This window comes from Hevea brasiliensis, chromosome 17, assembly GCF_030052815.1.
Source record: "Hevea brasiliensis isolate MT/VB/25A 57/8 chromosome 17, ASM3005281v1, whole genome shotgun sequence".
In the NCBI taxonomy this organism is placed as follows: domain Eukaryota; kingdom Viridiplantae; phylum Streptophyta; class Magnoliopsida; order Malpighiales; family Euphorbiaceae; genus Hevea; species Hevea brasiliensis.
The window spans coordinates 3,567,319-3,593,171 of NC_079509.1; the positions used below are offsets into that span (position 1 = coordinate 3,567,319).

A 25,853-nucleotide genomic window follows, 5' to 3' on the forward strand; every position below is an offset into this window, starting at 1 on the left:
ATGACTATCATCTAATTTTCATTTTAAATAATTATCCAGATTAAAAATTATGAAACTCAAAAATTACTCATAAAAAATACGTGTGACATATACAAATTTTAATATTCAAGTAATCTAAAGCCACGTGACAAAATCTCCTTAAACCCATCTCGATCCATCCATCTCACATGTCATTTAAATAATAAAAAAAAATCCCAAAATCTGTTTCGGTAATATAATTTGTTAACTAAATTAATTTAAAATTGAAAATCTGATGGCCGCGGCCATTATTTTTTGACCAAACCAATGCATATGCACATGGCACATTATGATAATGAGTGAAGGGCACATGGCCTGATAATTTTTTTTAATTAATTATTTAATTTTATTTTTATTACAATTGTTGAATATGATATTATCTTATTAAAAAATTTAAAATAATTTAATTTAATTTAATTAAATAAAGAAACATTATCCTTAGCTACTCTATATAAGTGACCATCCCACGCCACTATAGACACACAGAACTAGTAACTAGTGTTCATTTACTTGCAATAATGGCCACAAGAACCCAAGCCATCCTTCTCCTCCTCCTAGCAATCTCACTGATTATGTCCAGCTCTCATGTTGATGGTGGTGGCATTGCCATTTACTGGGGTCAAAATGGCAACGAAGGAACTCTAACAGAAACATGCTCCACAGGCAAATATTCTTACGTGAATATAGCCTTTCTCAATAAATTTGGCAATGGTCAAACCCCACAAATCAACCTTGCCGGCCATTGTAACCCGGCTGCTGGAGGTTGCACCATTGTCAGCAATGGCATCAGGAGTTGCCAAATCCAAGGAATTAAGGTGATGCTTTCTCTTGGCGGTGGGATTGGAAGCTACACCCTGGCCTCTCAAGCTGATGCAAAAAACGTTGCAGACTATTTGTGGAATAATTTCTTGGGTGGGAAATCTTCTTCCCGTCCCTTAGGTGATGCTGTATTGGATGGTATTGATTTTGACATAGAGCATGGTTCAACCCTGTACTGGGACGATCTTGCACGTTACTTATCTGCATATAGCAAGCAAGGCAAGAAGGTGTATTTAACTGCAGCTCCTCAATGTCCATTCCCTGATAGATATTTAGGGACTGCCCTTAATACTGGTCTTTTTGACTATGTATGGGTTCAATTCTATAACAATCCTCCATGCCAGTATAGCTCAGGTAACATTAACAACATCATTAACTCGTGGAATCGATGGACCACATCTATAAATGCAGGAAAAATATTTTTGGGGTTGCCGGCAGCTCCTGAGGCAGCCGGAAGCGGATATGTTCCACCGGATGTGCTGATTTCTCAGATTCTTCCTGAAATAAAGAAGTCACCTGAGTACGGAGGTGTTATGCTTTGGTCAAAGTTCTATGATGATAAGAATGGCTATAGTTCCTCCATTCTGGAAAGTGTATTGTTCCTCCATTCTGAAAAGTGCATGACACTTTGAACTGGGAGTAATTATTAGGTGCATCCGATGCACATGAACCATCTCTTATAAGGAGGGTGCACTTTTATGTCAAAAAGGTAGTACTATTTTTTAGTACTCCCGGTGTATCTAATAATTAAATTTGAATAAATAATGTTTTGCTTGACCTAAATTGATGTGGGTTACCTCTTTAAAGTAAATTATATAAAATAATATAAGTTTTTAATAATTAATAATAAACAAAAACCTTAGAAACTCCTTAGTAGTATCGTTTGGTTGTCTCCCCTTGTCGATCTGCATGACTCAATTTCAAACAACTTAACACATAATAGTCTTCAATCAAAAGCCCTCTCGCTGAAGCACAGACCCACAGAAGCGGAATCAGAGAATTATTTTTCAGGGAGGCCAACATTATATATATAATTAATTTAATATTTTATTTATTTACAATTGTTCCTTTTATATCTCTTATTTCCTGTATATTTTGAAGGGTTAATATTGTGTATTAAAATTAAAATATCATAATATAGAGTATAATTAAGTTGAAATTCTTTTAAAGGTGCTAGTACTTTAAAAAGTTTTTGAATATATAATGAGAAATAAATAATTCTAATATTTTACATTACTATTCATTACTTATATCTTAATAAAATAATATAATTACTTTTTTAGGAGGCCAATAGTTAAAATAAAATAATTTTAACTAAAATAAAATTATTTTTTCTCTAAATATATATATATATGTATACGGGAAAATTTTTAAAAGGTTGGAGGGGCCAAGGCTCTCCCTAGTCCCCCCTTGCAGACCCATATGTAAAACGAAAGCAAACACAAGACACAAAAAAATAAACATCCTAACCCAATAGGGAGAGGGGGTTCTACAAACTTAGGCCAGAGATCATAGCAAAAGCCTTCCCCTGTCCGAAGGCAGAGGAAATCAACGATTAAACAGCTCAACGAGTCTGAGAATACCAAAGAAAACCAAATCTAAACTAAGAGAAATTTTCTCTCTTATGCTTGATAATAATAGAAAACAGTAAATGTCAAGATAGATCATTAGATCCAATCATATGATGCTCATTGCCCCGCTTGGCATTCCCTTATCCAATAACAAAATAATAATAATAATAATAATAATAATAAGCATTGAATCATATTAATAATAACCCTCATCATTTTTGTCAAATGCCTTTAACCATAAAGTAATTATAATTTATATCTAATAAAAATTTATGAATATTTATATTTAATATATTTTTTAATACAATTTACTTAATCTATTTCCTTTTGACAAAAGGTTTATTTACATCTTTTAAGTTATGTCAAATAGCCATATAAGTTTTTAAATTATTTTTGAGATCCAATAAAACCTTTCAGCTTTTAAAAAAAATTAAATAAATCTTTCAAATTTTTAAACATATATTAAATAAGTTGTTAAAAATAAATAAACCCTTTAACTTTTAAAAATAGATAAAAAAATGAGTAAACTATAATTTGCATATAATATAAATCTAATTAAAGCCATGCACAAAAATTTTTTAGTGTACGAGATCTTTATTAGTAATTTTGTATATCTAATTTATAACATATCGATGGATATTTATTACATTATGGAGCATATTAATAATTTATTATTTACTAAATGGTTCAAAATGCTTTTTTATAGAAATTATGATAAAGATGATAAACTCATAGATAAACTTCTTAAATCATTTAGTAAATAACAACTTATCAATCTGTTTTACGATGCAATAAATACTTACCGGGATATTGCAAATTAGATATGCGGGATTACTGATAATGATGAACCTGTGCACTCAAAGATGTTCATGAACAGTATTGACTCGATTTATATTAGAAATAAATTATAATTCAATATTTAATTATATGACTGTTTGCCCATATTTTAAGGGCCAAAATAGACTTTTTGCTATTTCTTTTTTTTTTAAAGAATTTTTTTATCATTATATATCTTATAATAGATTACCTTGATAAATGTATTAGTTGAGGGTTTTAATCGGTAATTTGTAATAGGATAACAAGTTTTATTTTATTTATTATAAGTGAAATTATCTCGCATGTTATTGTTGGTTGTTATTATTTTATTTTAAAAATTTAATTAATTAATAATAATAATAAAATAATTAACATATAAATATTTCTTTTCCTTTTATTTATAGAAGACTTGTTTTACATCTCTCAAATTATAATCCACTTTCTCCATTAATTTTTTTAGTTTTCTACTATATTCATATTTAATATATATTTTTATTAATAAATATAAAATTAATTAATTATAATTAGAGTAATTAATATGAGTTAACTAGTATTAATGGATGTATATTAAAAAATAAAATTTTATTATTTTAATATTAAAGTGGCGTCTGTCATTAAGGTTTGAAGGCTAAAAAATTGTATTTTTAAAATTATATTTTAAATAATATTGAAAAAAGTAATTTGAAATAAGTTACTTAATTATTTTAGAATTCAAACATATCAATTTTAACTATAAATTAGTTTTTAATACCGTTTAACTAATATATTTAAAAAATATATTTTTTAATAATATATTCAACAGCAACACTATAATATGTGTATTTTTTTGAGTGATAATTAATATTATAAGACATGAAACATGAATTTGAATTTCTAATTCACATATGATTATAAATAATTATAGTTATGGTTACTGTTAAACTAAAAAAAATTTAAAGGAAAAAAAGTTCTTAAAAGATAAAGGAACTTTTTTTTTAAGTTAACTGTTTTTCCTTTACTTTTCTTATTGGGAAGAGAATTTATTGATTATTTTTTATTTTAAAATTTTTTTAAAATAAAAATTTTTAAAATTTAAAAGTTTTTACTATAAATTATATTAATTTTATGATAAAATATATTTAAGAGAGCAAATTATTTATTATTATATAATTTAATGTGCTTTGGTAAGGGAAGAAATAACTCAATCAAATTGAACAAAAGGAAATTCGAATTAAAAAAAGAAACTGGAAACTAACATTAAACAAATAGAAAATACGTAAAAATCAAATAAGAATACTCGATACATAAAAATGGAATTCTACCGTATTGTAACTATTTTTGATATTTTTTTATTTAACTTGCAACAAAGTAAAAAGATATAATAAAAAAATCTTTACAAAAAAATCCATTCTTCAAAGATAAACGTCGTATAAGAAATTTTATGATAAGTCAAGTAATTTATCAAAATCACAACTGATTGATAAAAAATAGCATTAATAGCATTTTGCTAAGTTTTTTCTTCATTCTCTAAATTATGTGTATTGTTCAAAAAAATTATATATGTAAGCTTATTTATAGGCAAAAATAAAAAACTATTTAGAAAAGTACAAAGAATCTTATATAGGAAAATACGTAATCTCAAAGTTAGAAGAAATAAAGAGAAACTAAATAAGAAAGCATCTTGATTCTTCCTTAGACCCTTTGCATGAATTTCTTGACGGTGAAAGAGAGAAGAGTGCTTCTTGCAAAAGGAAAATAAATCTCTCCTTGCTTTTCTGTTTGCCAAATTTATGAGAGAGAGAAAGAAGATATTTGAAAAGTCAATTTATTACAAGGTGAATCTTTGAATACTCATATAAATCTTTAAGTAAAAAATTTAAGTTTTCAAGTCAACAATTCAAATTACGCCATAAAGGCCTTGTTGGGCCTGAGATTGATTTGGTCAAATCTTGATTTCTTCCTCCTTTTCTATACCACACGCAATTTAGACATCTTCTTAGGCTTTGATCTTGACACATTCCAAATCTATAACTTGAAATCCATACGCCTACTAAGCTTGCTCCAAGTGCAGCTTTTTACTTGGACTTTTAATTTCATCTCTAATTTAAGCCCATATAATAAGTGGGCTTCTCATAACTTTTAAACTTAAACATTTTCCTCCTAGGCAACCTATGCATGCCTTAAGAACACTTCATCATGGACTTGAGCCTCTCTTTCTTAAGCACATATAAACACCTCATTGGTTGACCCAAAACTTAAGGCCCTTAAATTCAGTGTATGTAATATAATATAATATAATAATTAAATAAAAAATCTTGCCTCAAACCATTAAGAGCGGCACACATTTTTAGGTAGCTATTCATTATACACTGAAGTATGGTATGCAAAAATCCTTCTAATATATAAAAAGTGAACATATTTGAAAAAGAAAAAATATGACAACTAGTGTCGTTTTTGGTATATTACGAGGTAAATTACCCAAGCATTGGTGCGAGTTTACAAATTATTCTCTTATTTTTTTTAATATTTTATAATAGTTAGTACTAAAATTATTGTTATTATTTTTAAATATAAACACATACACATAATTTAAAAATAAAATACATTATTTAATAAAATCATGATAATTTTACTAAGACATACTAACCTATATAAACCACGTACACACGCACATCTATTATAAGATCTCGAAGGCTCAACCTCATCAGGAGACTTATGCGAGTTAAATCACACTCATACACACCAACTTACCCCACATGACTTTAAGATCTTTTTTCTCAAAAGCAAAATAGAATACACCCTTTAATAAAATTATGATAATTTTACTAAGATATACTAATCTATATATCCCGCATACACAGGTTTACTGATCTGGAAGCCTAAAGGCTATTTAAAATCACTGTTTATTGTGAACATCATGCTGTGTTTGATTTTAGTATCATTTAAAGTTATTTTAACGAAAAATAATAATTAGTAAAATCTAATAATCAAACATTTAAAATTATATACATGTAAAAGGAAAATAAAATAAATAAATAAATAAAAGTAGAAAGCATCACGCTTGCGTGAACGATCAGGGGCAAAGAAAAGGCAACAAAAACCACAAAGAATTAAGCCGGTTAAAACTACAAATCCCATAGTGATCTGGTAAAAACTCCATTCTGAGAAGCCATAGAAAGTTCTTCGTCTACACTTTTCGGACCTGAATATTGTGTGTAGATTGGAGCCGCCAGATTGGTTGTCTGCCACTCTGAACCAATGCAACATCCTCTCCATCTTTTACCATCCCTTGATTCTGTACCAGTGAAACAGATACACTGATAAGTCTAGTTACAAATATTTGAAGGACTTGCTATTTTAAAACTTACCTAGAGCACTGATAAGGCATTTGCAAAGGTTTCTTCAGCATCATCTGAAAACTGCATGTATATGGGACATATTCCTTGGTACAAAGCCAGTCTCTGTTGTATTCTCTTCCTGCTTGGCCATTAGAATCATATAACTAGTCAAACTCTCAAACTGAAATACCTCTTCAACAGAAACCTTCAACAATTAAATGGACTGTATTCTTTTTGTCCACCCGTTCTGTAGGAAGAAACAACTAGTTTCTTATAAATGGCTCATCTATGCAGTCCCAACAGATTCACAACCAATGACTGATTAAGTCAGCAATTTAATATATTTACAAGCACTGAAATATCAAAATTCAAACACAATAAGATGATTTTCATGCTGCTAGTGAAGACAAATGAGAAGAGACCATCCAAAGAACCATTGATAATGCTTACAACCTAATAAGGTCCAACAACAGTGTATCTTTAGTCAGGCAAGAACTATAGTAAATGAGCAGTAACAAATTTGAAATTTAGGGGCACAAGAAACTCACTCATTTGTGAAGGCAAAAATAGTGCCAGAAGGGCGATAATGGCTCAGTGATATAGTCATGAAGCCAGTCCTGGTGAAGACAACAATTGAAGTTCCAAGAGTGTTTGACATCATAGTTGCATGATAAGCGAACATCTCACTCATGTGGTTCTACAGAAAACAAGACGTTCTTAATATTCAAGTTGACAATAAAATGGAATCAAAGAAATGACAAAACTAAAAGATAATAGACTTAATGTCAGGTACCTTGAAAGCTTGACCAAGATTTGGTGGCATTACACCACCAGCTATGGTTGCTACAGTTTGTAATGCAACTGTGCGCATAACTTTCACAGCTTTCAATGGGAATCTGCAAGGACATGGAATTTCTTCATTGACATTTTTTAATAAACCATTGCACTTCAAGTGCATGCACAACCAAAAACCACTTACTTTCCATGAGCAGTTTCTCCAGAAAGCATTACTGCATCAGCACCCTCGCGAACTGCCCTGGCAATATCAGACACCTCTGCTCTGGTTGGAGTTGGATGAACAATCATGCTTTCCAGCATATTTGTTGCCACAATAACAGCTTTCCCCATGCTTTGGCACAATCTGATTATTTCTTCCTATAATTTTAAAAGAAAAACTCCGTCTAAGTAGTTTGCGCTTAGCCGGTCCCAAGCCCGGATAAAGGAGGAGGGTTGCGGTAGGTAGGTGACAACCAGCGTAAAAATTTTGTCACACCTTATGATATGGATTCAAATGATATAAACGTTGGGGCGTCCTCTACTAACGACGCGCTACATCGGAGCCCGGGTGTAGTGAGAAATATGCAAGGGTGTAGGGTGTTCACCGAAAGCGACGCGCCATGCCAGCGCCCGGGTGTGGTGTTAAGTGAGCAAGGGTTCCCACATCATGGACGGGTGTGGGTAAAGAAGTTGGTCCATACGATAGACAGTAGAATAGATAGTGAAACAGAACACAAGATAGACATAGAAAACAATAGAAGATATCATAAAAGGAGACCAACTAGGAAGGAACAGGATAGGAGAAGGATCAGGGTTGGTATTTGGAATGTTGGATCACTTACAGGAAAATTAATGAAGCTTGTGGATACCTTGAAAAGGAGAAGGGTGAACATTGCTTGCATTCAGGAGACTAAATTGGTAGGAGAGAAAAGCAAAGAAGTGAGTAATTCAGGGTACAAACTGTGGTTTACCGGAAAGGAGAGAAATAAGAATGGAGTGGGCATAATCATAGACAGGACATTGAAAGACGCTGTAATAGCTGTGAAAAGAGTAAGAGATAGAATTATACTAGTAAAGCTAGTACTAGAAGGAAAAACAATAAATGTAGTTAGTGCTTATGCCCCACAAATAGGACTAGATAGTGAGAGTAAACAAAGATTTTGGGAAGATATGGATGATTTAATGCAAAGCATACCAAATGAAGAGAATATTTTCATTGGTGGAGATTTGAATGGACATGTAGGAAGTGATAGGCAAGGCTATGAGAATATTCATGGAGGTTTTGGTTTTGGCTTTGGCGGTCGAAATGAGGAGGGAAAAAGCATCCTGGATTTTGCTATGGCATACGACCTAATACTAGCAAATACCTACTTTATAAAAAGAGAGTCATATTTAGTGACTTTCAAAAGTGGGCAACATAGAAGCCAAATCGACTTCCTCTTAACCAGGAAGACAAATAGAGCTCTATGCAAGGATTGCAAGGTCATTCCAGGAGAGGCTTTAACAAGTCAACATCGGTTAGTGGTCTTGGATGTCAAGTTTAGGAACAATTCAAGTAAGGTCAGAAGAAATAGTGTAGCTCGAACAAAGTGGTGGGAGTTCAAAGGAGTAAAGCAAGTAAAGTTCAAAAATGAACTTCTCGAGTCCGAAGGATGGAAGCTGAATGTGGAGGCCAATGATATGTGGATACAGATGGCATCAAAAATTAGAGAAGTAGCTAGAAAAGTACTTAGAGAGTCTAAAGGACATGGACCACCCTCAAAAGAGAAATAGTGGTGGAATGAGGAAGTACAAAAGGCAGTGAAGAGAAAAAGAGAATGGTATAAGAAATTACCTAAATGTGATAATAATGAGGCATATGAACAGTACAAGACAGCAAAGAAAGAGGCAAAAAAGGCAGTTAGTCAAGCAAGAGTACAAGCCTTTGAAAAGTTATATGAGAAATTTGGAACTAAAGAAGGGGAGAAAGATATTTATAGATTAGCAAGGAGGAAGAGAAAGGAAATGTCAAGATCTCAATTAAGTTAGGTGCATTAAGGATAAAGAAGGAAAAGTGTTGGTGAAAGATGAGGACATTAAAGAAAGATGGAGAAATTATTTTAATGATCTCTTTAATAATAGTCAAAATGGTAATAACGTGAATATAGACTATAGAACGATAGAAAAGAATGTGAATTATACTAGAAGGATTAGATCTTTAGAAGTAAAGGAAGCACTTAAGAGAATGAAAGTGGATAAAGCCTGTGGACCCGATGAAATACCAATTGAAGTGTGGAAGTGTTTGGGAGATATGGGAGTGGCATGGTTAACTAAATTATTTAATAAGATTCTAAACTCAAAGAAAATGCCTGATGAATGGAAGAGTATTTTAGTACCTATTTTTAAAAATAAGGGAGACATACAGAGTTGTTCGAATTATAGGGGAATTAAACTCATGAGCCATACTATGAAGTTGTGGGAGAGAGTTGTGGAGCATCGACTACGTCGTGATACTTCTATCTCTCTCAATCAATTTGGCTTCATGCCCGGTCGTTCAACTATGAAAGGGATCTTTCTCATTAGAAGCTTGATGGAGAAATATAGAGATGTGAAGAAAGATCTACACATGGTTTCTATTGATTTGGAGAAGGCTTATGATAGTGTTCAAAGAGATGTCCTATGGAGTGTGTTAGAATAAAAGAGGGTATCTATTAGGTACATACAAGTGTTGAAAGATATGTATGAAGGAGTAAGTACTATTGTGCGCACAATGGGAGGGGACACAAGAGATTTTCCGATCTCAATTGGATTACACCAAGGATCAGCTATAAGCCCTTACCTTTTTACATTAGTTTTAGATGAATTGATGAAACACATACAAGAGAGTATTCCTTGGTGCATGATGTTTGCGGATGATATTGTTCTGATAGATGAGACGCGAGAAGGAGTCAATAGAAAGCTAGAACTTTGGAGAAGTACTCTAGAGTCAAAGGGCTTTAAGTTAAGTAGAACGAAGACAGAATACATGCATTGCAAGTTCAGTGAAGGCCAAATTGGCGATAGGGAAGGAGTTAATTTGGATGGAGTGGTACTGTCCTAAAGTAATCACTTTAAATATCTCGGCTCAGTCCTTCAAGTAGATGGGGGATGTGAGGAGGATGTTAGTCATAGGATTAAAGCCGGATGGTTGAAGTGGAGACGTACCACGGGAGTTTTATGTGATCGCAAGATTCCCAATAAGTTGAAAGGAAAATTTTACCGTACAGCCATACGACCGGCTATATTATATAGTAGTGAGTGTTGGGCATTGAAGGAGTCGTATGCGTCTAAGATGAGAGTTGCAGATATGAGAATGTTAAGGTGGATGAGTGGCCATACTAGACTAGATAAAGTCCGTAATGAGAGTATTAGAGAAAAGGTAGGAGTGGTACCAATTGAGGATAAGTTGAGAGAAGGGAGATTGAGGTGGTTTGGTCATGTAAAGCATAGACATACGGAGGCTCCAGTCAGACAAGTAGAGCACATTAGATTAGAGGATAGAAAGAAAAAAAGAGGTAGACTTAAATTGACTTGGAAGAGAGTAGTACAACATAACCTACAAGCATTACAAATTTCTGAGGATTTAACCCAAAATCATTTAGAGTAGAGAAAGCGAATCCATATAGCCGACCTCAAATTTTTGAGATAAAGGCTAAGTTGAGTTGAGTATAATTTTAAAAGAAAGACACTCAACTTCTTGTCCATACTAATACAATTGCCACCAACAATGATACTATCACTACTCTCTAAGAGACAAAATTACCTGCAAAAGCGGAACCTCCTCAATGGGAAGCTCTGCACCAAGGTCTCCCCTTGCAACCATTGCCTATATAAGAGAAGCACAGGAAACATTCAGCACATAAATTACGGAAGATTTACAGGCAACATTCAGCACATAAATTACGGAAGATTTATAGTCGCAGCTATCGTTAAGAAAATTACATTCTTAAATATATCAGATAGTACTAAAAATTAGTTTAAAATTAAATTTGATATGTTTCTCATAAGAATTCCAAAACAACTAAACAACTTTTTTCAACATCTGAAATGATGCTTTTCATAAACTTTTTTTTTTTTTGGCCTCAAACCTCAACCCCAAATAAGGCCTTAGAGTACTCCATACCCACTCTAATCCAAAAAATTCTTGTGATATCAACACTGGAGCTAAGTAGAAAGCATCTACTGAGGTTAGAAATGTCAGATTCTTGTAAATTCACAAATTAATTCATGCAGCTACACCAATGCATAAACACGGCGAACATGTAACTCTTTGTAATATTATGATACCAAGTTGTCCCACAACAACGGCAGAAAGAAATCATTCCTGTTCCTTATCCACTAAAATGAGGGTTGAAACTGATAAATTCTATGGCATATACAAGTAAACCAAGCTTAATATTAACAAAAAAAAATACTGTTTAAAAGATCAATACAGCTCAGAACTACATCCAAAGTTTCATCAAACTCATTAGCAGCTAAAAGATGCTATCAAAGATTCAGTTGTTACCCCATCAGATGCTGTGATTATTGAATGCAAATTTGGGATAGAATCTGCACTTTCAATTTTTACAATCACATGTATATCTGCACCACAGCCTGCCAAGATACAAAGTAAAACATCAGGCATGTTAAATTTAACTCGATTATCACGCATGCAACTGAAATTAACCTTGTGAACATAAAACCCAAGCACATTTTACTTTGAAGATAATTCTTCAATTCACGAACTACTTATGAATCTTTAACAAACGAAACTGCATAGAAATCAACTTTGTTGTCCACCCCAAATTTTATGTCATCCCAGTCTTTTTCTGCAGGAAACATTGTAAACAAGTAAGTCCATTTACAAAAACTCCCCAGCCTAGGGGTGAAAATGGAAATAAAAAAGTAAAAGCTCCAGGGAATAGATAAATGATATGAAAGGTAATTCAAGGTTCAACCATTGATGGAAGGCAGTGTCACGCTTTTTCCTCTAACATTTAGATGACGCCTAGACTTAAGTTCTCCATCAACAACTTCACATTTCACGGAGTAATCTGTCTTGGACTTCACCAACAGTGACATCATACCACCTACACCATAGATCAGGAGTAAGAAAGTCATATAATTCACAATAACAAATCCTTTTCCATTTCAAATTCTGTTCAACAAGAAAAGGGGGTAAAGGGGGAAAGAGAGAAAAACTTGAAATATAGACACAAGACCTCTTTGAATTAAACTTCTACAATTCTGCTCAACCTTTGTATTGAATTGTCACTCCCCTATAAAATTTTAAGACATCTAGATTTGTGGAAAGTTCCAAGCACAAGGTGAGAAGCCAAAGTTTCCATGATGATAGAAATGATCATGTCATGTACCATCAAAAAGAAGCATGTCACCGACTTCTACATCATTAACAAAACCATCATGGTTAACACTGACACAATCAGCAGTGCCAACCCCCCTACGAATTGTAAAAGTAAATTCCTGTCCAGGTGTCTTGAGGCAAGTCACCACTCCTAACTTCAGGACCCTGATAAAAAAGAAAATTCAAATAAGCAAGAGAAGTACTAGGCAAGAGAAAGACAACATATCATGCAGCAATTTGTTTCACGTGATGGTGAATGGATGGATTTGGGTGGGTAGGGCTTGGGTAATAAATGACCCATATACCCATTTGTTATATTTAAATTTTATATGGGTACCCATACATATTTAACCCTAATTAACCCTAACCCACCCATTTGCCCTATTAATGTTTAAACACCATCAAAATTACTAGTTGTTAATACATTAACTTATTAATAATTTTGTTAATAAAAAATAACTAAATTATTATACTAATTCAAAAATTATATTGGTATAATGATTGTGATGCCCAAAAATTTTATAAATTAATTAAAATATAATTTTTATGAATCACTATATGGGTACTCATAACACACCTTACCCACCCATGTATTGATGGGTTTATTGGGTTATAACCCATTTAATACCCATTTAAAATATAAAAGATCCATCTATCACCCATATTCATTTTGTAAATGATGAGGCATGGGTGGATAAATGGGTATGAGTGAGATTTGCCACCCATATTTCCTCTAGTGACAAGATTTTGCACATTTTAATTTTCAAGTGTGTGTGTGTGTGTGGGCACACTAATTATAAGACAAAGATAGTTGGGACATTGCCAACGTGAATTTAGAAGAACAGTTTATTACCATTATGACACCATAGCATAGAAGCTTATTACTTCTTTTTCTTGCCAGGTTCCCCAATCTAACAGGATAGATACAGATACAAACTTGAACAGCTCCACAGACTTAAACACATGATATGCATGTAACTCTGATACGTTCACAGCACAGGCAAATTATAAGCAGTAGTAATATAAGGTTCATGATTCAAAGACAGATGAACACTAGCCGCATTCTTTGACCGACTAGAAATGATAAAGACATTCTAAGAAATGCTACTGGTAATTCTATTTAAAGAAATGAAGTTCCAAATGTCTGGTACCTTCCCAAGTAATGTAAAACTTGCCAAGTGTGAAGCAATATAGCAGTTTAAATATGAATCACAAAATTAATATGAAGTGAACCTGCCTTAGTGTCAAGCATGATTGCAATGACATTGTCTTTGGACAGTGAATTATATTCTTTAACCAAATCAATAACTTTCTGATGAGACGCATGGTCTCCATGAGACATATTCAATCGAGCAACATTCATTCCAGCCTCAGCCAGCTTCCATATCATCGCCCTTGTGTTCGTTGAAGGACCAATGGTTCAAACAATCTTTGTCTTGCGTCTAAGTGTGGGCTTGGACCACACACCCACTGATGTGTCACCTAATTGCTGTAAATGCAGAATTTGCTCCTCTCTGACAAAAAAGAAGGTAAGCTAATTCTTGAGTGACAGATATTCATGGCTACGTAATAATGACACTATTAATTCAAAAATAGCAAAATTGAGCATGTATAGCAGTGGGTGAGGAGGAAAATTCGCGCGTTATGCAATTGTGCACTGATACAGCACAATCCAGGAGAACCCAGAAATTAATAAGAAGCAGCTGGGCCTAATGATTCTTTACCATTTCCAGATGACTGCTTAAAAATAACACTATAGACTCAACTTAACTTACTTCTTTTGCTCCGTGTACTCAGCGACAAAAGCAATTTGATCAATTAAGCTTATTATTACGCTTTTGCGGTTACCAAAGGCAGAAAATCATAGAAATTCAATATCTCAAGTTGCTCCAGTAATTACACATTTCTCAAACACAAACAATGCGAAGGATCAAGTGATAGATATAATATGGACCTGCGGTACATCCTCGGGCGAGACTGGAATAACTTCAGGCTCAGCACGTACGGATCTCTTAGCAGCCGCAATTTTAGTATATCGACGGGAAATCTTGAGGCCATTCTTCTCCCTCTTGTTCTCCTCACTTGCCAGGACTTTCGAAGCAAAACTTGAAGGCTTCAACTTATCAACTCGCTCTTGTAGGGAACCAGAGCTAGGGCAGAGCAATGAACTGTGAATGGATCTGGTAGCTACCACTTGAGCCATTGCGGAGAGAAAATATTGTAAAAAGGAAATTTTCAGAGAGAGCTCTGCTGAGGGAAAGAAGTATAAAGGTCACAAGGAAGGCTGAGTTAAGGAGGTTGGAGAAATCGCCTCTAGATTTGGCGGAAATGACGAGGCGTAGTTAACAGAATAAGCGGGCGAGGGAGAGAGCTTGGTTTGTATCGAAGAAATGCTGGCCACGGTCCGGTTTCGAATCAGAATCGAACCGGAATCGGTTTGGTCAAAATAGGATCGAAATCGATCAAAATTGAAATCCGTTTCGAACTGAATCGAAACCATCCTTCTATGGTTTAGTTTATATTCATATTTTTTAAAAATCGTGAACTGACGGTTCCGAACCAGATTGAACAGACAGTTTAAACCGGACCAAACTAGCGATTTAAATACAAAAAAATTCAATAAATACATCACTCTACTCATAATATATATATATATATATATATATATATATATATATATATATATATATATATCATTAATTCTCTACACAATTATTCTCTACACTCTCTTTAATTCTTAATACTCTTTTAATTTCCCTCAAATTTTCTACACTCCTTTTAATCCACAGTATTTTCACGATTCTCCTACTTTATAATTTTATATGCTCACTAAAATTTTTAATAATATCTCAATTACTTTATTATTATTTTATATCTTCAATAAAATTTTCAATACCCTCTATTTTGATTTTTTTTCTTTTATGTTTTTTTAATTGTCAATTATTATATAATTTTTTTAAAAATGACAAGTAATACTCAACTCAACTAAGCTTTTATCCCAAAAATTTATTGGGATCGACTATATGGATTCTCTTTATCCACTTTAAATGATTTTGGATTAAATCCTCGGAGATGTGTAATACTTCTAGCTCATGTTGTAGTATTTTCCTCCAAGTCTACCTTTTTTTTTCTGTCCTCTAACCCACTGTGTTCTATTTGTCTAACTGGAGCTTTCCTATATCTACGCTTCACATGACTAAACTACCTCAATTTTCCTTCTCTCAACTTATAAATGAAAATTTTGATTCCGCTAAATCCTAAAGGGATACATAGGTAAAATTAAGTTTATGCACCTTTTTCTATTTCTTTTTAAATTAATTTCATCTCTAATTTTTTTAATAAGTTTAACTATTTGCTTATTAAATTTTTCTTAAAAATAAGTTATTTTTATTCTTTTTTTCTTATTTTATTTTGATTGAAATATTTATAAGAAAAATTAAAATATCTTTACAAATATAACTTAAATTTTAAATTAATAAAATTTTCCTCTAATTTTTTTCTTTAAGTCGCTCCTAAATCGCCCCTAAATAGCCTCCAAACCATCCTTCAATTCACCTTGAATTGTCATTTTTTGAATCGTTATTTAAACCGTTTTAAATCAGGATTCGAATCAAAATCGAAGATTTAATAATCGTCTTTCAAACTGTCTCATAATGATTTGATTCAGATTCATAATTTTATTGAATCTGAATTGACGGTTCAAGAACCGTAATCCGCGATACAGCAAGGGTTCATTTTGGTTCACTACTTGCGCTTTTATTTGAAAACAGTTTGGAGTGTAATGATTAATTGACTACCACACGAAGCGGCAGCGTTTAGGAAGCACAGTTTTGTTTTTCTTCTTCCATCCCTATTGCATGGAAAACACTTTCCCACCTAAGTCCCTCCTCCCTTCCTTAGCTGCTTCCTTGGCGCTTCCTTTTGATCTATACGTGTATACCACTAAGGAAAAAATTGCCACTTATTTAAATTAATTGTAAAATATTTAAATTTTCATTTTAACTAACTTCTTATTTTTTTTTTAATTATTAATTATAAAAATATTTAAATTTTAAAAAATAAAAAACATTTATTGAACTAAAATATAGATGAATCATTCATCTAATTATTTAAAAAAAAATTTAATTATTAGTTATATAAAATATTTAATTTAAAATATTAAATAAGGCACATATATATATACACACATTTTTAAGAATAAGTAAATATATTTAATTATGACTTTGCTATATTTTTTAATTTATTTTTTTTTCCTTTATAAAATTACACCATCTTCTTAGTTTTTTTATACTTAATAAAGAAATTTAAAAGTCAAAACTAAAGTCGTAACCTCTCAATTGTTATGTAACCCTAGCCAAAGTTCATAAAGAAAGCTTTTCATTGTTTTGATTTACAAATAAGAAATTACAAACTAATAAAACACCCTTAATCTTTCTCGTGTGTGTATATATATATATATATATAATTGCGTACACTATTAATTAATACTTAACATCATTAAAAAAAATTAATAATTTTATTTAAAAATATAAAATATTTAAACTTTCATTTTAAAAATAAAATTAATTTTATTAGATAAGGCCTAATTAGTTAAAATTTTATCTTAATTTATTATTTTTAATTATATATTTAATTATTAGTATTAGATAATATTTGACTTCATAATTTTATTTTAATAATTATTGGTATTAGATTTTAAAAAGACAAATTTGCTAAAGTTTTTACAGCAATGTCCATTTTCATTATATTCCTTATTACTCAGTGACAAACCAATGACACTAATATTTAAAATTTTAATAAAATTTAATTTATATTTAACATAATTAATTGAAAATTTTAACTCAACTTACCTCAATTAAGCCTTTATCCTAAAAATTTGGGATCGGTTATATGGATTCTCTTTCTCCACTCTAAAAGATTTTGGATTAAATCTTCAGAAATGTGTAATGCTTCTAGGTCATATTGGACTTCTCTCCTCCAAGTCAGTTTAAGTCTACCCATTCTTTTCTTTTTATCTTCTAACTTAATGTGTTCTACTTGTCTAACTAGAGCCTCCGTATGTCTACGCTTCACATGATTAAATCATCTTAATCTCCCTTCTCTCAATTTATCTCAATTGGCATTACTCCTACATTTTCTCTAATACTCTCATTACGGACTTTATCTAGTTTAGTATGGTCACTCATCTACCTTAACATTCTCATCTCTGCAACTCTTAGCTTAGACATATACGACTCCTTCAGTGCCCAACACTCACCACCATATAACATGACTGGTCGTATGGCTGTACGATAAAATTTTCCTTCAACTTATTGGGAATCTTGCGATCACATAAAACTCCCGTGGCACATCTCCACTTTAACCATCCGGCTTTAATCCTATGACTAACATCCTCTTCACATCCCCCATCTACTTGAAGGACTAAGCCAAGATATTTAAAGTGATTACTTTAGGACAGTACCACTCCATCCAAACTAACTCCTTCTCTATCACCAGTTTGGCCTTCACTGAACTTACAATGCATGTATTCTATTTTCATTCTACTTAACTTAAATCCTTTTGACTTTAGAATACTTCTCAAAAGCTCTAACTTTCTATTGACTCATTCTCGCGTCTCATCGATCAGAACTATATCATCCACAAATATCATGCACCAAGAGATACTCTCTTGTATATGTTTCGTCAATTCATCTAAAACTAATGTTAAAAGGTAAGGGCTTATAGCTGAACCTTAGTGTAATCCAACTGAGATAGGAAAATTTCTTGTGTCTTCTTCCACTGTACGCACAATAGTAGTTGCTCCTTCATACATATCTTTAAACACTTGTATGTACCTAATAAATACCCTCTTTTATTCTAACACTCTCCATAAGACATATCTTGGAACACTATCATAAGTCTTTTCCAAATCGATAAAAATTATGTGTAAATCTTTCTTCCCATCTTTATATTTCTCCATCAAGCTTCTAATGAGAAAGATCGCTTCCATAATTGAATGACCGGGCATGAAGCCAAATTGATTAGGAGAGATAGAAGTATCATGACGAAGTCGATGCTCTACAATTCTCTCCCACAACTTCATAATATGGCTCATGAGTTTAATTTCTCTACAGTTTGAGCAACTTTGTATGTCTCCCTTATTTTTAAAAATAGGTACTAAAATACTCCTCCTCAATTCATCAGGCATTTTCTTTGAGTTTAGAATTTTATTAAACAATTTAGTTAACCATGCCACTCCCATATCTCCCAAATACTTCCACACTTCAATTGGTATTCCATCGGGTCCACATGCTTTACTCACTTTCATTCTCTTAAGTACTTTCTTTATTTCTAAAAATCCAATCATTCTAGTATAATTCACATTCTTTTCTATTGCTCTATAATCTATATTCACGTTATTACCATTTTGACTATTATTAAACAGATCATCAAAATAATTTCTCTATCTTTTTTTAATGTTCTCATCTTTCACCAATATTTTTCCTTCTTTATCCTTAATACACCTAACTTGATTGAGATCTTGACATTTCTTTTTTCTCCTTCTTGCTAATATATAAATATCTTTCTCTCCTTCTTTAGTTTAAAGTTTCTCATATAACTTTTCAAAGGCCTGCACTCTTACTTGACTAACTGCCTTTTTTACCTCTTTTTTTGCTATCTTGTACTGTTCATATGCCTCATTATTATCACATTTAGATAATTTCTTATATCATTTTCTCTTTCTTTTCACTACATTTTGTACTTCCTCATTCCACCATCATCTCTCTTTTAAGGGTGGTCCATATCTTCTAGACTCTCCAAGTACTTTTCTAGCTACTTCTCTAATCTTTGATGCCATTTGTATCCACATGCCATTGGCCTCTATATCTAGCTTCCATGCTTCGAACTCGAGAAGTTCATTTTTAAACTTTACTTACTTTACTCCTTTAAACTCCAACTATTTTGTTTGAGCTACACTATTTTTTCTAACCTTACTTGAATTGTTCCTAAACTTGACATCTAAGACCACTAATCGATGTTGATTTGTTAATGCCTCTCTCGGAATAACCTTGCAATCCTTGCATAGAGCTCTATTTGTCTGGTTAAGAGGAAGTCAAATTGGCTTTTATGTTGCCCACTTTTGAAAGTCACTAAATGTGACTCTCTTTTTATAAATAGGTATTTGTTAGTATTAGGTCGTATGCCATAGCAAAATCCAAGATACTTTTTCCCTCCTCATTTCGGTTGCCAAAACCAAAACCTCCATGAACATTCTCATAACCTTGCTTATCACTTCCTACATGCCCATTCAAATCTCCAACGATGAAAACATTCTCTTCATTTGGTATGCTTTGCATTAGATCATCCATATCTTCCCAAAACCTTTGTTTACTCTCACTATCTTCATTCGGTATGCTTTGCATTAGATCATCCATATCTTCCCAAAACCTTTGTTTACTCTCACTATCTAATCCTATTTGTGGGGCATAAGCACTAACTACATTTATTGTTTCTCCTTCTAATATTAGCTTTACCAGTATAATTCTATCTCCTACTCTTTTCATAGCTAATACGGTATCTTTTAATGTCTTGTCTATGATTATGCCCCCTCCGTTCTTGTTTCTCTCTTTTCTGCTAAACTATAGTTTGTATCCTGAATTACCCACTTTCTTGCTTTTCTCTCCTACCCATTTAGTCTCCTGAATGCAAGTAATATTCACTCTTCTCCTTTCCAAGGTATCCACAAGGTCCATTAATTTTCTTGTAAGTGATTCAATATTCTAAGTACCAACCTTGATTCTTCTCCTAGCCTGTTCTTTCCTAATTGATCTCCTTCTATGATATATTCTATTGTTCTCTATGCATATCTTGTATTCTATTCCACTATCTGTTCTACTATTTGTCCTATGGACTAACTTCTTTACTCACCCTTGCTCATTTAACACCACACCTGGGCGCCGGCATGGCGCGTCGCTTTCGGTGAACGCTCTACACCCTTGCATATTTTTCACTACACTTGGGCTCCGATGTAACACGTCGTAAGTAAAGGACGCCCCAACGTTTATATCATTTGAATCCATATCATAAGGTGTGACGAAAATTTTTACGCTGGTTGTCACCTATCGCAACCCTCCACCTTTATTCGGGCTTGGGACCGGCTAAGCGCAAACTACTTAGACGGAGTTTAATTGAAAATTTTAATATTAATAAAATTTTACTATGATTTAAAAAATATAAAATATAAAAAAATATTTAAATATATTATTAAAATAAAATAAAAAATAATTAAAGCAATATGCGAGCAATACAACTAATTATTTAATAGAGGAGAAAGAATTATCAATAAATGTTAAGTGCAGTAGTAAGGTATAGATAAAAATAAAATTTGAATTTTAAAGAAAATATAATTGAAATAAAATAAACATAAAAGAATATCTAATAAATAAAAAATTACTCACATTACTAAATTTACACCCACATTTATGTGAGAAATTATAATAAATCTTACAAAATATGAATCTTACTAAAAAAACATGGTATGTAAATTTATTTATACTGTTTTGCTGAAATACCAGAGTGCCTCAAAGCATTTATAAAATTTAATCATTGTCAGAGAATGTCAAACAGTGGAGATGAGAATTGAGATAAATGTAAATGCGAGCCAAGAGCTTTCGAGTTCCCACATCGGTTGTGGATGCATAGATTTATAGGTATGTGTTAAGACTTCTCCCAGTCAGTAATTGGCTGAGTGTGAGTGTTATTTCAATAACTTCTATACTCTCGTATGTGTCCGTTTGTCTTCTCTGACAAAACAATATAAAAGGCCTTGAGCCGGTTTGAGTTGGCCGGTGTAGTCTGATTGAGATACCATGTGGGGTGTGCCCAGGACTGAGCCTTCGGGCTCCTACATCGATTGTGGATGCATGTGTGTATGGATTTATAGACATGTATTAAGACTTCTCTCAATTAGTAATTGCATGAATGTGAATATTTGTCTCTTATACTCCCGTGTTTGTGCAACCAACAACCAGGAGAAATTTCAAGATGAAAAACAGGACTTTGAACTTACCAACACAACAATAATCGACTTGACGGTACCAGAAAGAATCACAATCATCGATTTGCTTAGAATCGTCCATCAGTTTAATTGACTGCCAATTGATCAAACACGCATTAGCATCTTTGGTCACAAGTCTTATAACCGTGGCAACTACCTTGACCCATATGTCCATTCTACCATTTCCCACCACTGTGACAGACTTCTCTGTATATATCGTTGCCCTATTAACTAGAAAGTCGTGCGCTTTGAGCTTCCTCCAGTTCTCTGTATAACAATTCTTTTCCCCTTGGTGCTGTTGCTTACCAAAGTCTGATAACTTTGGCTTCTACCTTGACCGTTCAAGTCTGTTCTACCATTTTCCTCCACTGTAACAGACCTCTCTATATATATCGCTGCCCTACTTACTAGAAAGTTGTGGGCTTTGAGCTTCCTGTTCTCTGTATAACAGTTCTTTTCTGCTTGGTGCTGTTGCTTACCATTTTACCTCGATTGCCTTCGTCATGATCATAACATATACAAGATCCTTTTTTTTATTCGTTCTGCTTGTAGAGCACTTGTTATCACCAGCTCTTGGGTTCATTCTAGGAGTTGGAGATGGTCATATTCAGTGCATAGAGACCGAGAGACGAGCACTTCTCAATATCAAACAAGACCTTATAGACGACCACGGACATCTCGATTCTTGGGGGAGTGAAGAAGAGAAGAGAGATTGTTGCGAATGGAGAGGGATCCAGTGCAGCAACCAAACTGGTCACATCACTGTTCTTGATCTTCATGTTGCCGAGCTCGGTGATAGACACAAGCCCCTGAGAGGTAAAATTAATCATTCACTGCTCAAATTGCAACATCTTCGCTATTTGGACTTGAGTTACAATGATTTTCAAGGGACTCGGCTCCCTAATTTCAACGACTCTCTGAGAAAATTAAGATATCTCAATATCTCCAATGTTGGTTTCACTGGAACCCTCTCATATCAGCTTAGGAACCTCTCAAGCTTGCAGTCTCTTGATCTTAGTTATAATAATTTTTCTAAAGTTGAAAACCTTGAGTGGCTTTCTCATCTTTCTTATTTAGAAACCCTGGATTTAAGTGGGAATCGCCTTGGCGAAGACGGATATTGGTTGCATGTAGTTAACAGGCTCCCTTATCTAACAAACTTGCATCTAAGCTCCTGTGACCTTGCAAATATCATTCCGATGTCTAATTCCCTTGCAAATTCTTCCACTTCTCTTGCAGTCCTTGATCTCTCTTCCAACTATTTCTCTTATCCAGTATTCCAGTGGGTTTTTAACTTGAATAGCAGCCTTGTTGATATTAATCTCAGTGATAATCATTTGGAAGGCTTCGTTCCATATGCATTTCAGTACATGGCTTCTCTTAAAAATCTTAATCTTTCCTTTAATGAACTTAAAGGAACAATTCCAAACTTTTTTGGAAATTTCTGTAGTTTGCATACGCTAGATCTTGCTGGGAATAATCTCACTGGACAGCTTCCTGTGTTTCTTGAACATTTGTCTGGGTGTGCAGAGAACTCGGTGGAGATTCTGAGCTTAGAAAAGAATCAGCTTCATGGTTCATTGCCTGATATCACAAGATTTTCTTCCTTGAAAGAACTGAATGTCTATCAAAATAATCTGGATGGCTACTTTCCAGAAAGCTTCAGCCAACTTTCTGGTCTCGTTGTCTTGGATGTGGCTCACAACAAACTGGCAGGATCATTACCTGATCTTACAATGTTTCCATCGTTGAAGATGTTAAGCATTTCTCACAATAGATTGAATGGGACTATAACTGAAAGTCTCGGAGGCCTATCTAAGCTTGAGATTTTGTATGCTAACGATAATTCTTTCAATGGTTTAATTACCGAAACTCACTTTTGGAATCTCTCCCAATTACAGGAATTGTTCTTGAATGACAACCCTCTGGTTTTGAAATTCAACTCTGATTGGTTTCCTCCTTTTCAGTTGGATGTAATATGTCTTATGTCCTGCAATTTGGGGCCTGATTTCCCGAAATGGCTTCAAACTCAAAATGACTATATCTCACTTGATATCTCAGATGCTGGACTTTCAGGTTCTGTTCCTGAGTGGTTTTGGGACCTATCTCCTAGGGTGCGTTTTCTGAATCTCTCTTACAACCAATTGAGTGGCACGGTGCCAGATTTATCCTCAAAATTCGTTGGCAGCCCAGGAATAGATTTGAGTTCAAATCTTTTTGAAGGTCATTTGCCACTCTTTCCTTCCAATGCTTTATCATTGAGTCTTTCTAAAAATAGATTTTCGGGCTCCATCTCTTCGGTATGCAACACAATGGGCAGGAAATTCAGTTTTCTGGACCTCTCAGATAACTTATTGTCTGGATTCATTGATGATGATTGTTTCACGAATGGACAACAACTGATTGTCCTGAACTTGGCTGACAACAAATTTTCGGGAAAAATTCCAACCTCTGTGGGATCTCTATCTGAGCTCCAAACATTCAGTTTACGAAATAATAGCTTCTCTGGAGAAATACCTTTATCCTTAAGGAATTGCAGTCGGCTGAGATTTTTGGACCTTAGTTATAATAGATTATCCGGGAAAATACCTGCATGGATCGGGGAAAGCCAGCATAATTTGGTCTTTTTCAATTTACAGTCTAATGAGTTTCATGGAAGCATACCAGTTCAGTTATGTTGGTTACAAAATATTCTGTTGTTGGATCTCTCCGTAAACAATATTTCAGGAACCATACCCCATTGCCTGGAGAATTTCACCCATATGTCAAGAAAACAGTTAGACGACAACAATAACATATATGGTTACAATTTTTCTGCATCTTGGGGAGAAGGTGGCGGTTTTCAAGCCAAGTATGCTGATAGGGCCCTGATTGGATGGAAAGGAAGAGCATACAAATATGACAAAAATCTTCGTCTGTTAAGGATCATTAATCTTGCAGTAAACAGATTATCTGGGGAAATTCCAGGGGAAATAACAAGTCTTCTAGCTCTGGTTGGATTCAACTTATCAAGAAATTATTTGACTGGAATGATTCCTGGGGATATTGGAAAATTGAAGCAGTTACAGTGGCTAGATTTATCCAGAAATCGATTATCAGGAGTCATTCCTGCTAGCATGGCTGAGCTACACTTTTTGAGTTACATGGACCTTTCCTACAACAACTTGTCAGGGAGAATTCCAACAAGCACTCAGCTTCAGAGCTTTGATGCTTCTAGTTTTGCTGGTAATTCGGAAATCTGTGGGCAACCGGTGATCAAAAAATGTCCTGGAGATGAGAGGCCTCAAGTTGGACCAAGAAAAGATGATAGCCAAGACAACGAAGAAAACGATGATGAATTGAGGAAATGGTTTTTAGCCGGTTTGGGTTCTGGATTCAGTATTGGCTTTGTGGGAGTTTTAGGCATTTTAGTGCAACGGCCTTCTTGGATCCCTGCCTTTTTCTAGTTCCTGGACAAATCGAGGGACTGGCCCTTGGTGATAGCGGAAATCAAAGGCAAGATCAGTTAAGATTTCAGAGTTGGTTGTTGTATTACATCATTGTTTCCTTGGCATCTAGTTCTAATTTACTATTATGTTCCAGGATTCCTTTGGTGGACAATTTGGAGTTTGACTACTGCCTACCGTTGCGTCAAAGTACAAGACGGACCAATGAATTTTAAATCCATTTCGTGTATTTCCCACCATCTTCAGTTTCCATGAGAATAATTAGTTAACTTTGGCATTCATGTCTTACGTGATGAATCTTCAATTTCTATGGTGAGACTGTAATTAAATTATAAAGTTGGTTATTGCTTTTAGTGGAAAGAATAAAAACAACCCATGTTGATTTTTTTTTTTTTTTTTTAAATAAAGATGCGATATTGCTATTTGCTGGAATACCATGCACGATATTGCAAGACATATGATGAAAATTAAATAAACTGATAAAATTTAGTTTTCCTAGGTTAATTTCTTTAATGAAAAAACTAAAATAATCAACCTGGTATATTTTATATATATACTTTAATATTTTTATTCAAATACTATATATAAAAATAAGAATACATACATATACGTAAATATCAATAAATCAAACTGAACTAGTCAAATTATTTCAATTTTTTATTCCACTTAAATTCAACTATTGTTTTA

The 25,853-nt window shown here is 33.4% G+C and overlaps 2 protein-coding genes and 1 pseudogene across 4 annotated transcripts; 2 read left to right on the top strand and 1 right to left on the bottom strand.

Annotated features, from left to right (window-relative positions):
- Nucleotides 1-509: 509 nt before the first annotated feature.
- On the top strand, nucleotides 510-1,620 carry LOC131168699 (hevamine-A-like). Its single transcript, XM_021815738.2, has one exon. It carries the CDS (start codon nucleotides 537-539, stop codon nucleotides 1,467-1,469), a length of 933 nt encoding a protein of 310 aa, XP_021671430.2. The 5' UTR covers nucleotides 510-536; the 3' UTR covers nucleotides 1,470-1,620.
- A 4,531-nt stretch (nucleotides 1,621-6,151) lies between these two features.
- On the bottom strand, nucleotides 6,152-15,040 carry LOC110658221 (plastidial pyruvate kinase 2-like; annotated as a pseudogene).
- A 6,868-nt stretch (nucleotides 15,041-21,908) lies between these two features.
- Nucleotides 21,909-25,561, top strand: LOC110658220 (receptor-like protein EIX1). Of its 3 annotated transcripts, XM_058139120.1 has the most exons (3): nucleotides 21,912-22,536; nucleotides 23,251-25,215; nucleotides 25,303-25,561. In XM_058139120.1, exons 1-2 carry the CDS (start codon nucleotides 22,224-22,226, stop codon nucleotides 25,164-25,166), a joined length of 2,229 nt encoding a protein of 742 aa, XP_057995103.1. In that variant the 5' UTR covers nucleotides 21,912-22,223; the 3' UTR covers nucleotides 25,167-25,215; nucleotides 25,303-25,561. The 3 variants fall into 3 exon arrangements, 2 of the variants coding, with proteins under 2 accessions (XP_021671427.2, XP_057995103.1); XR_002495536.2 differs by having other exon boundaries at nucleotides 21,909-25,224; XM_021815735.2 differs by having other exon boundaries at nucleotides 21,909-25,215.
- Nucleotides 25,562-25,853: the final 292 nt, after the last annotated feature.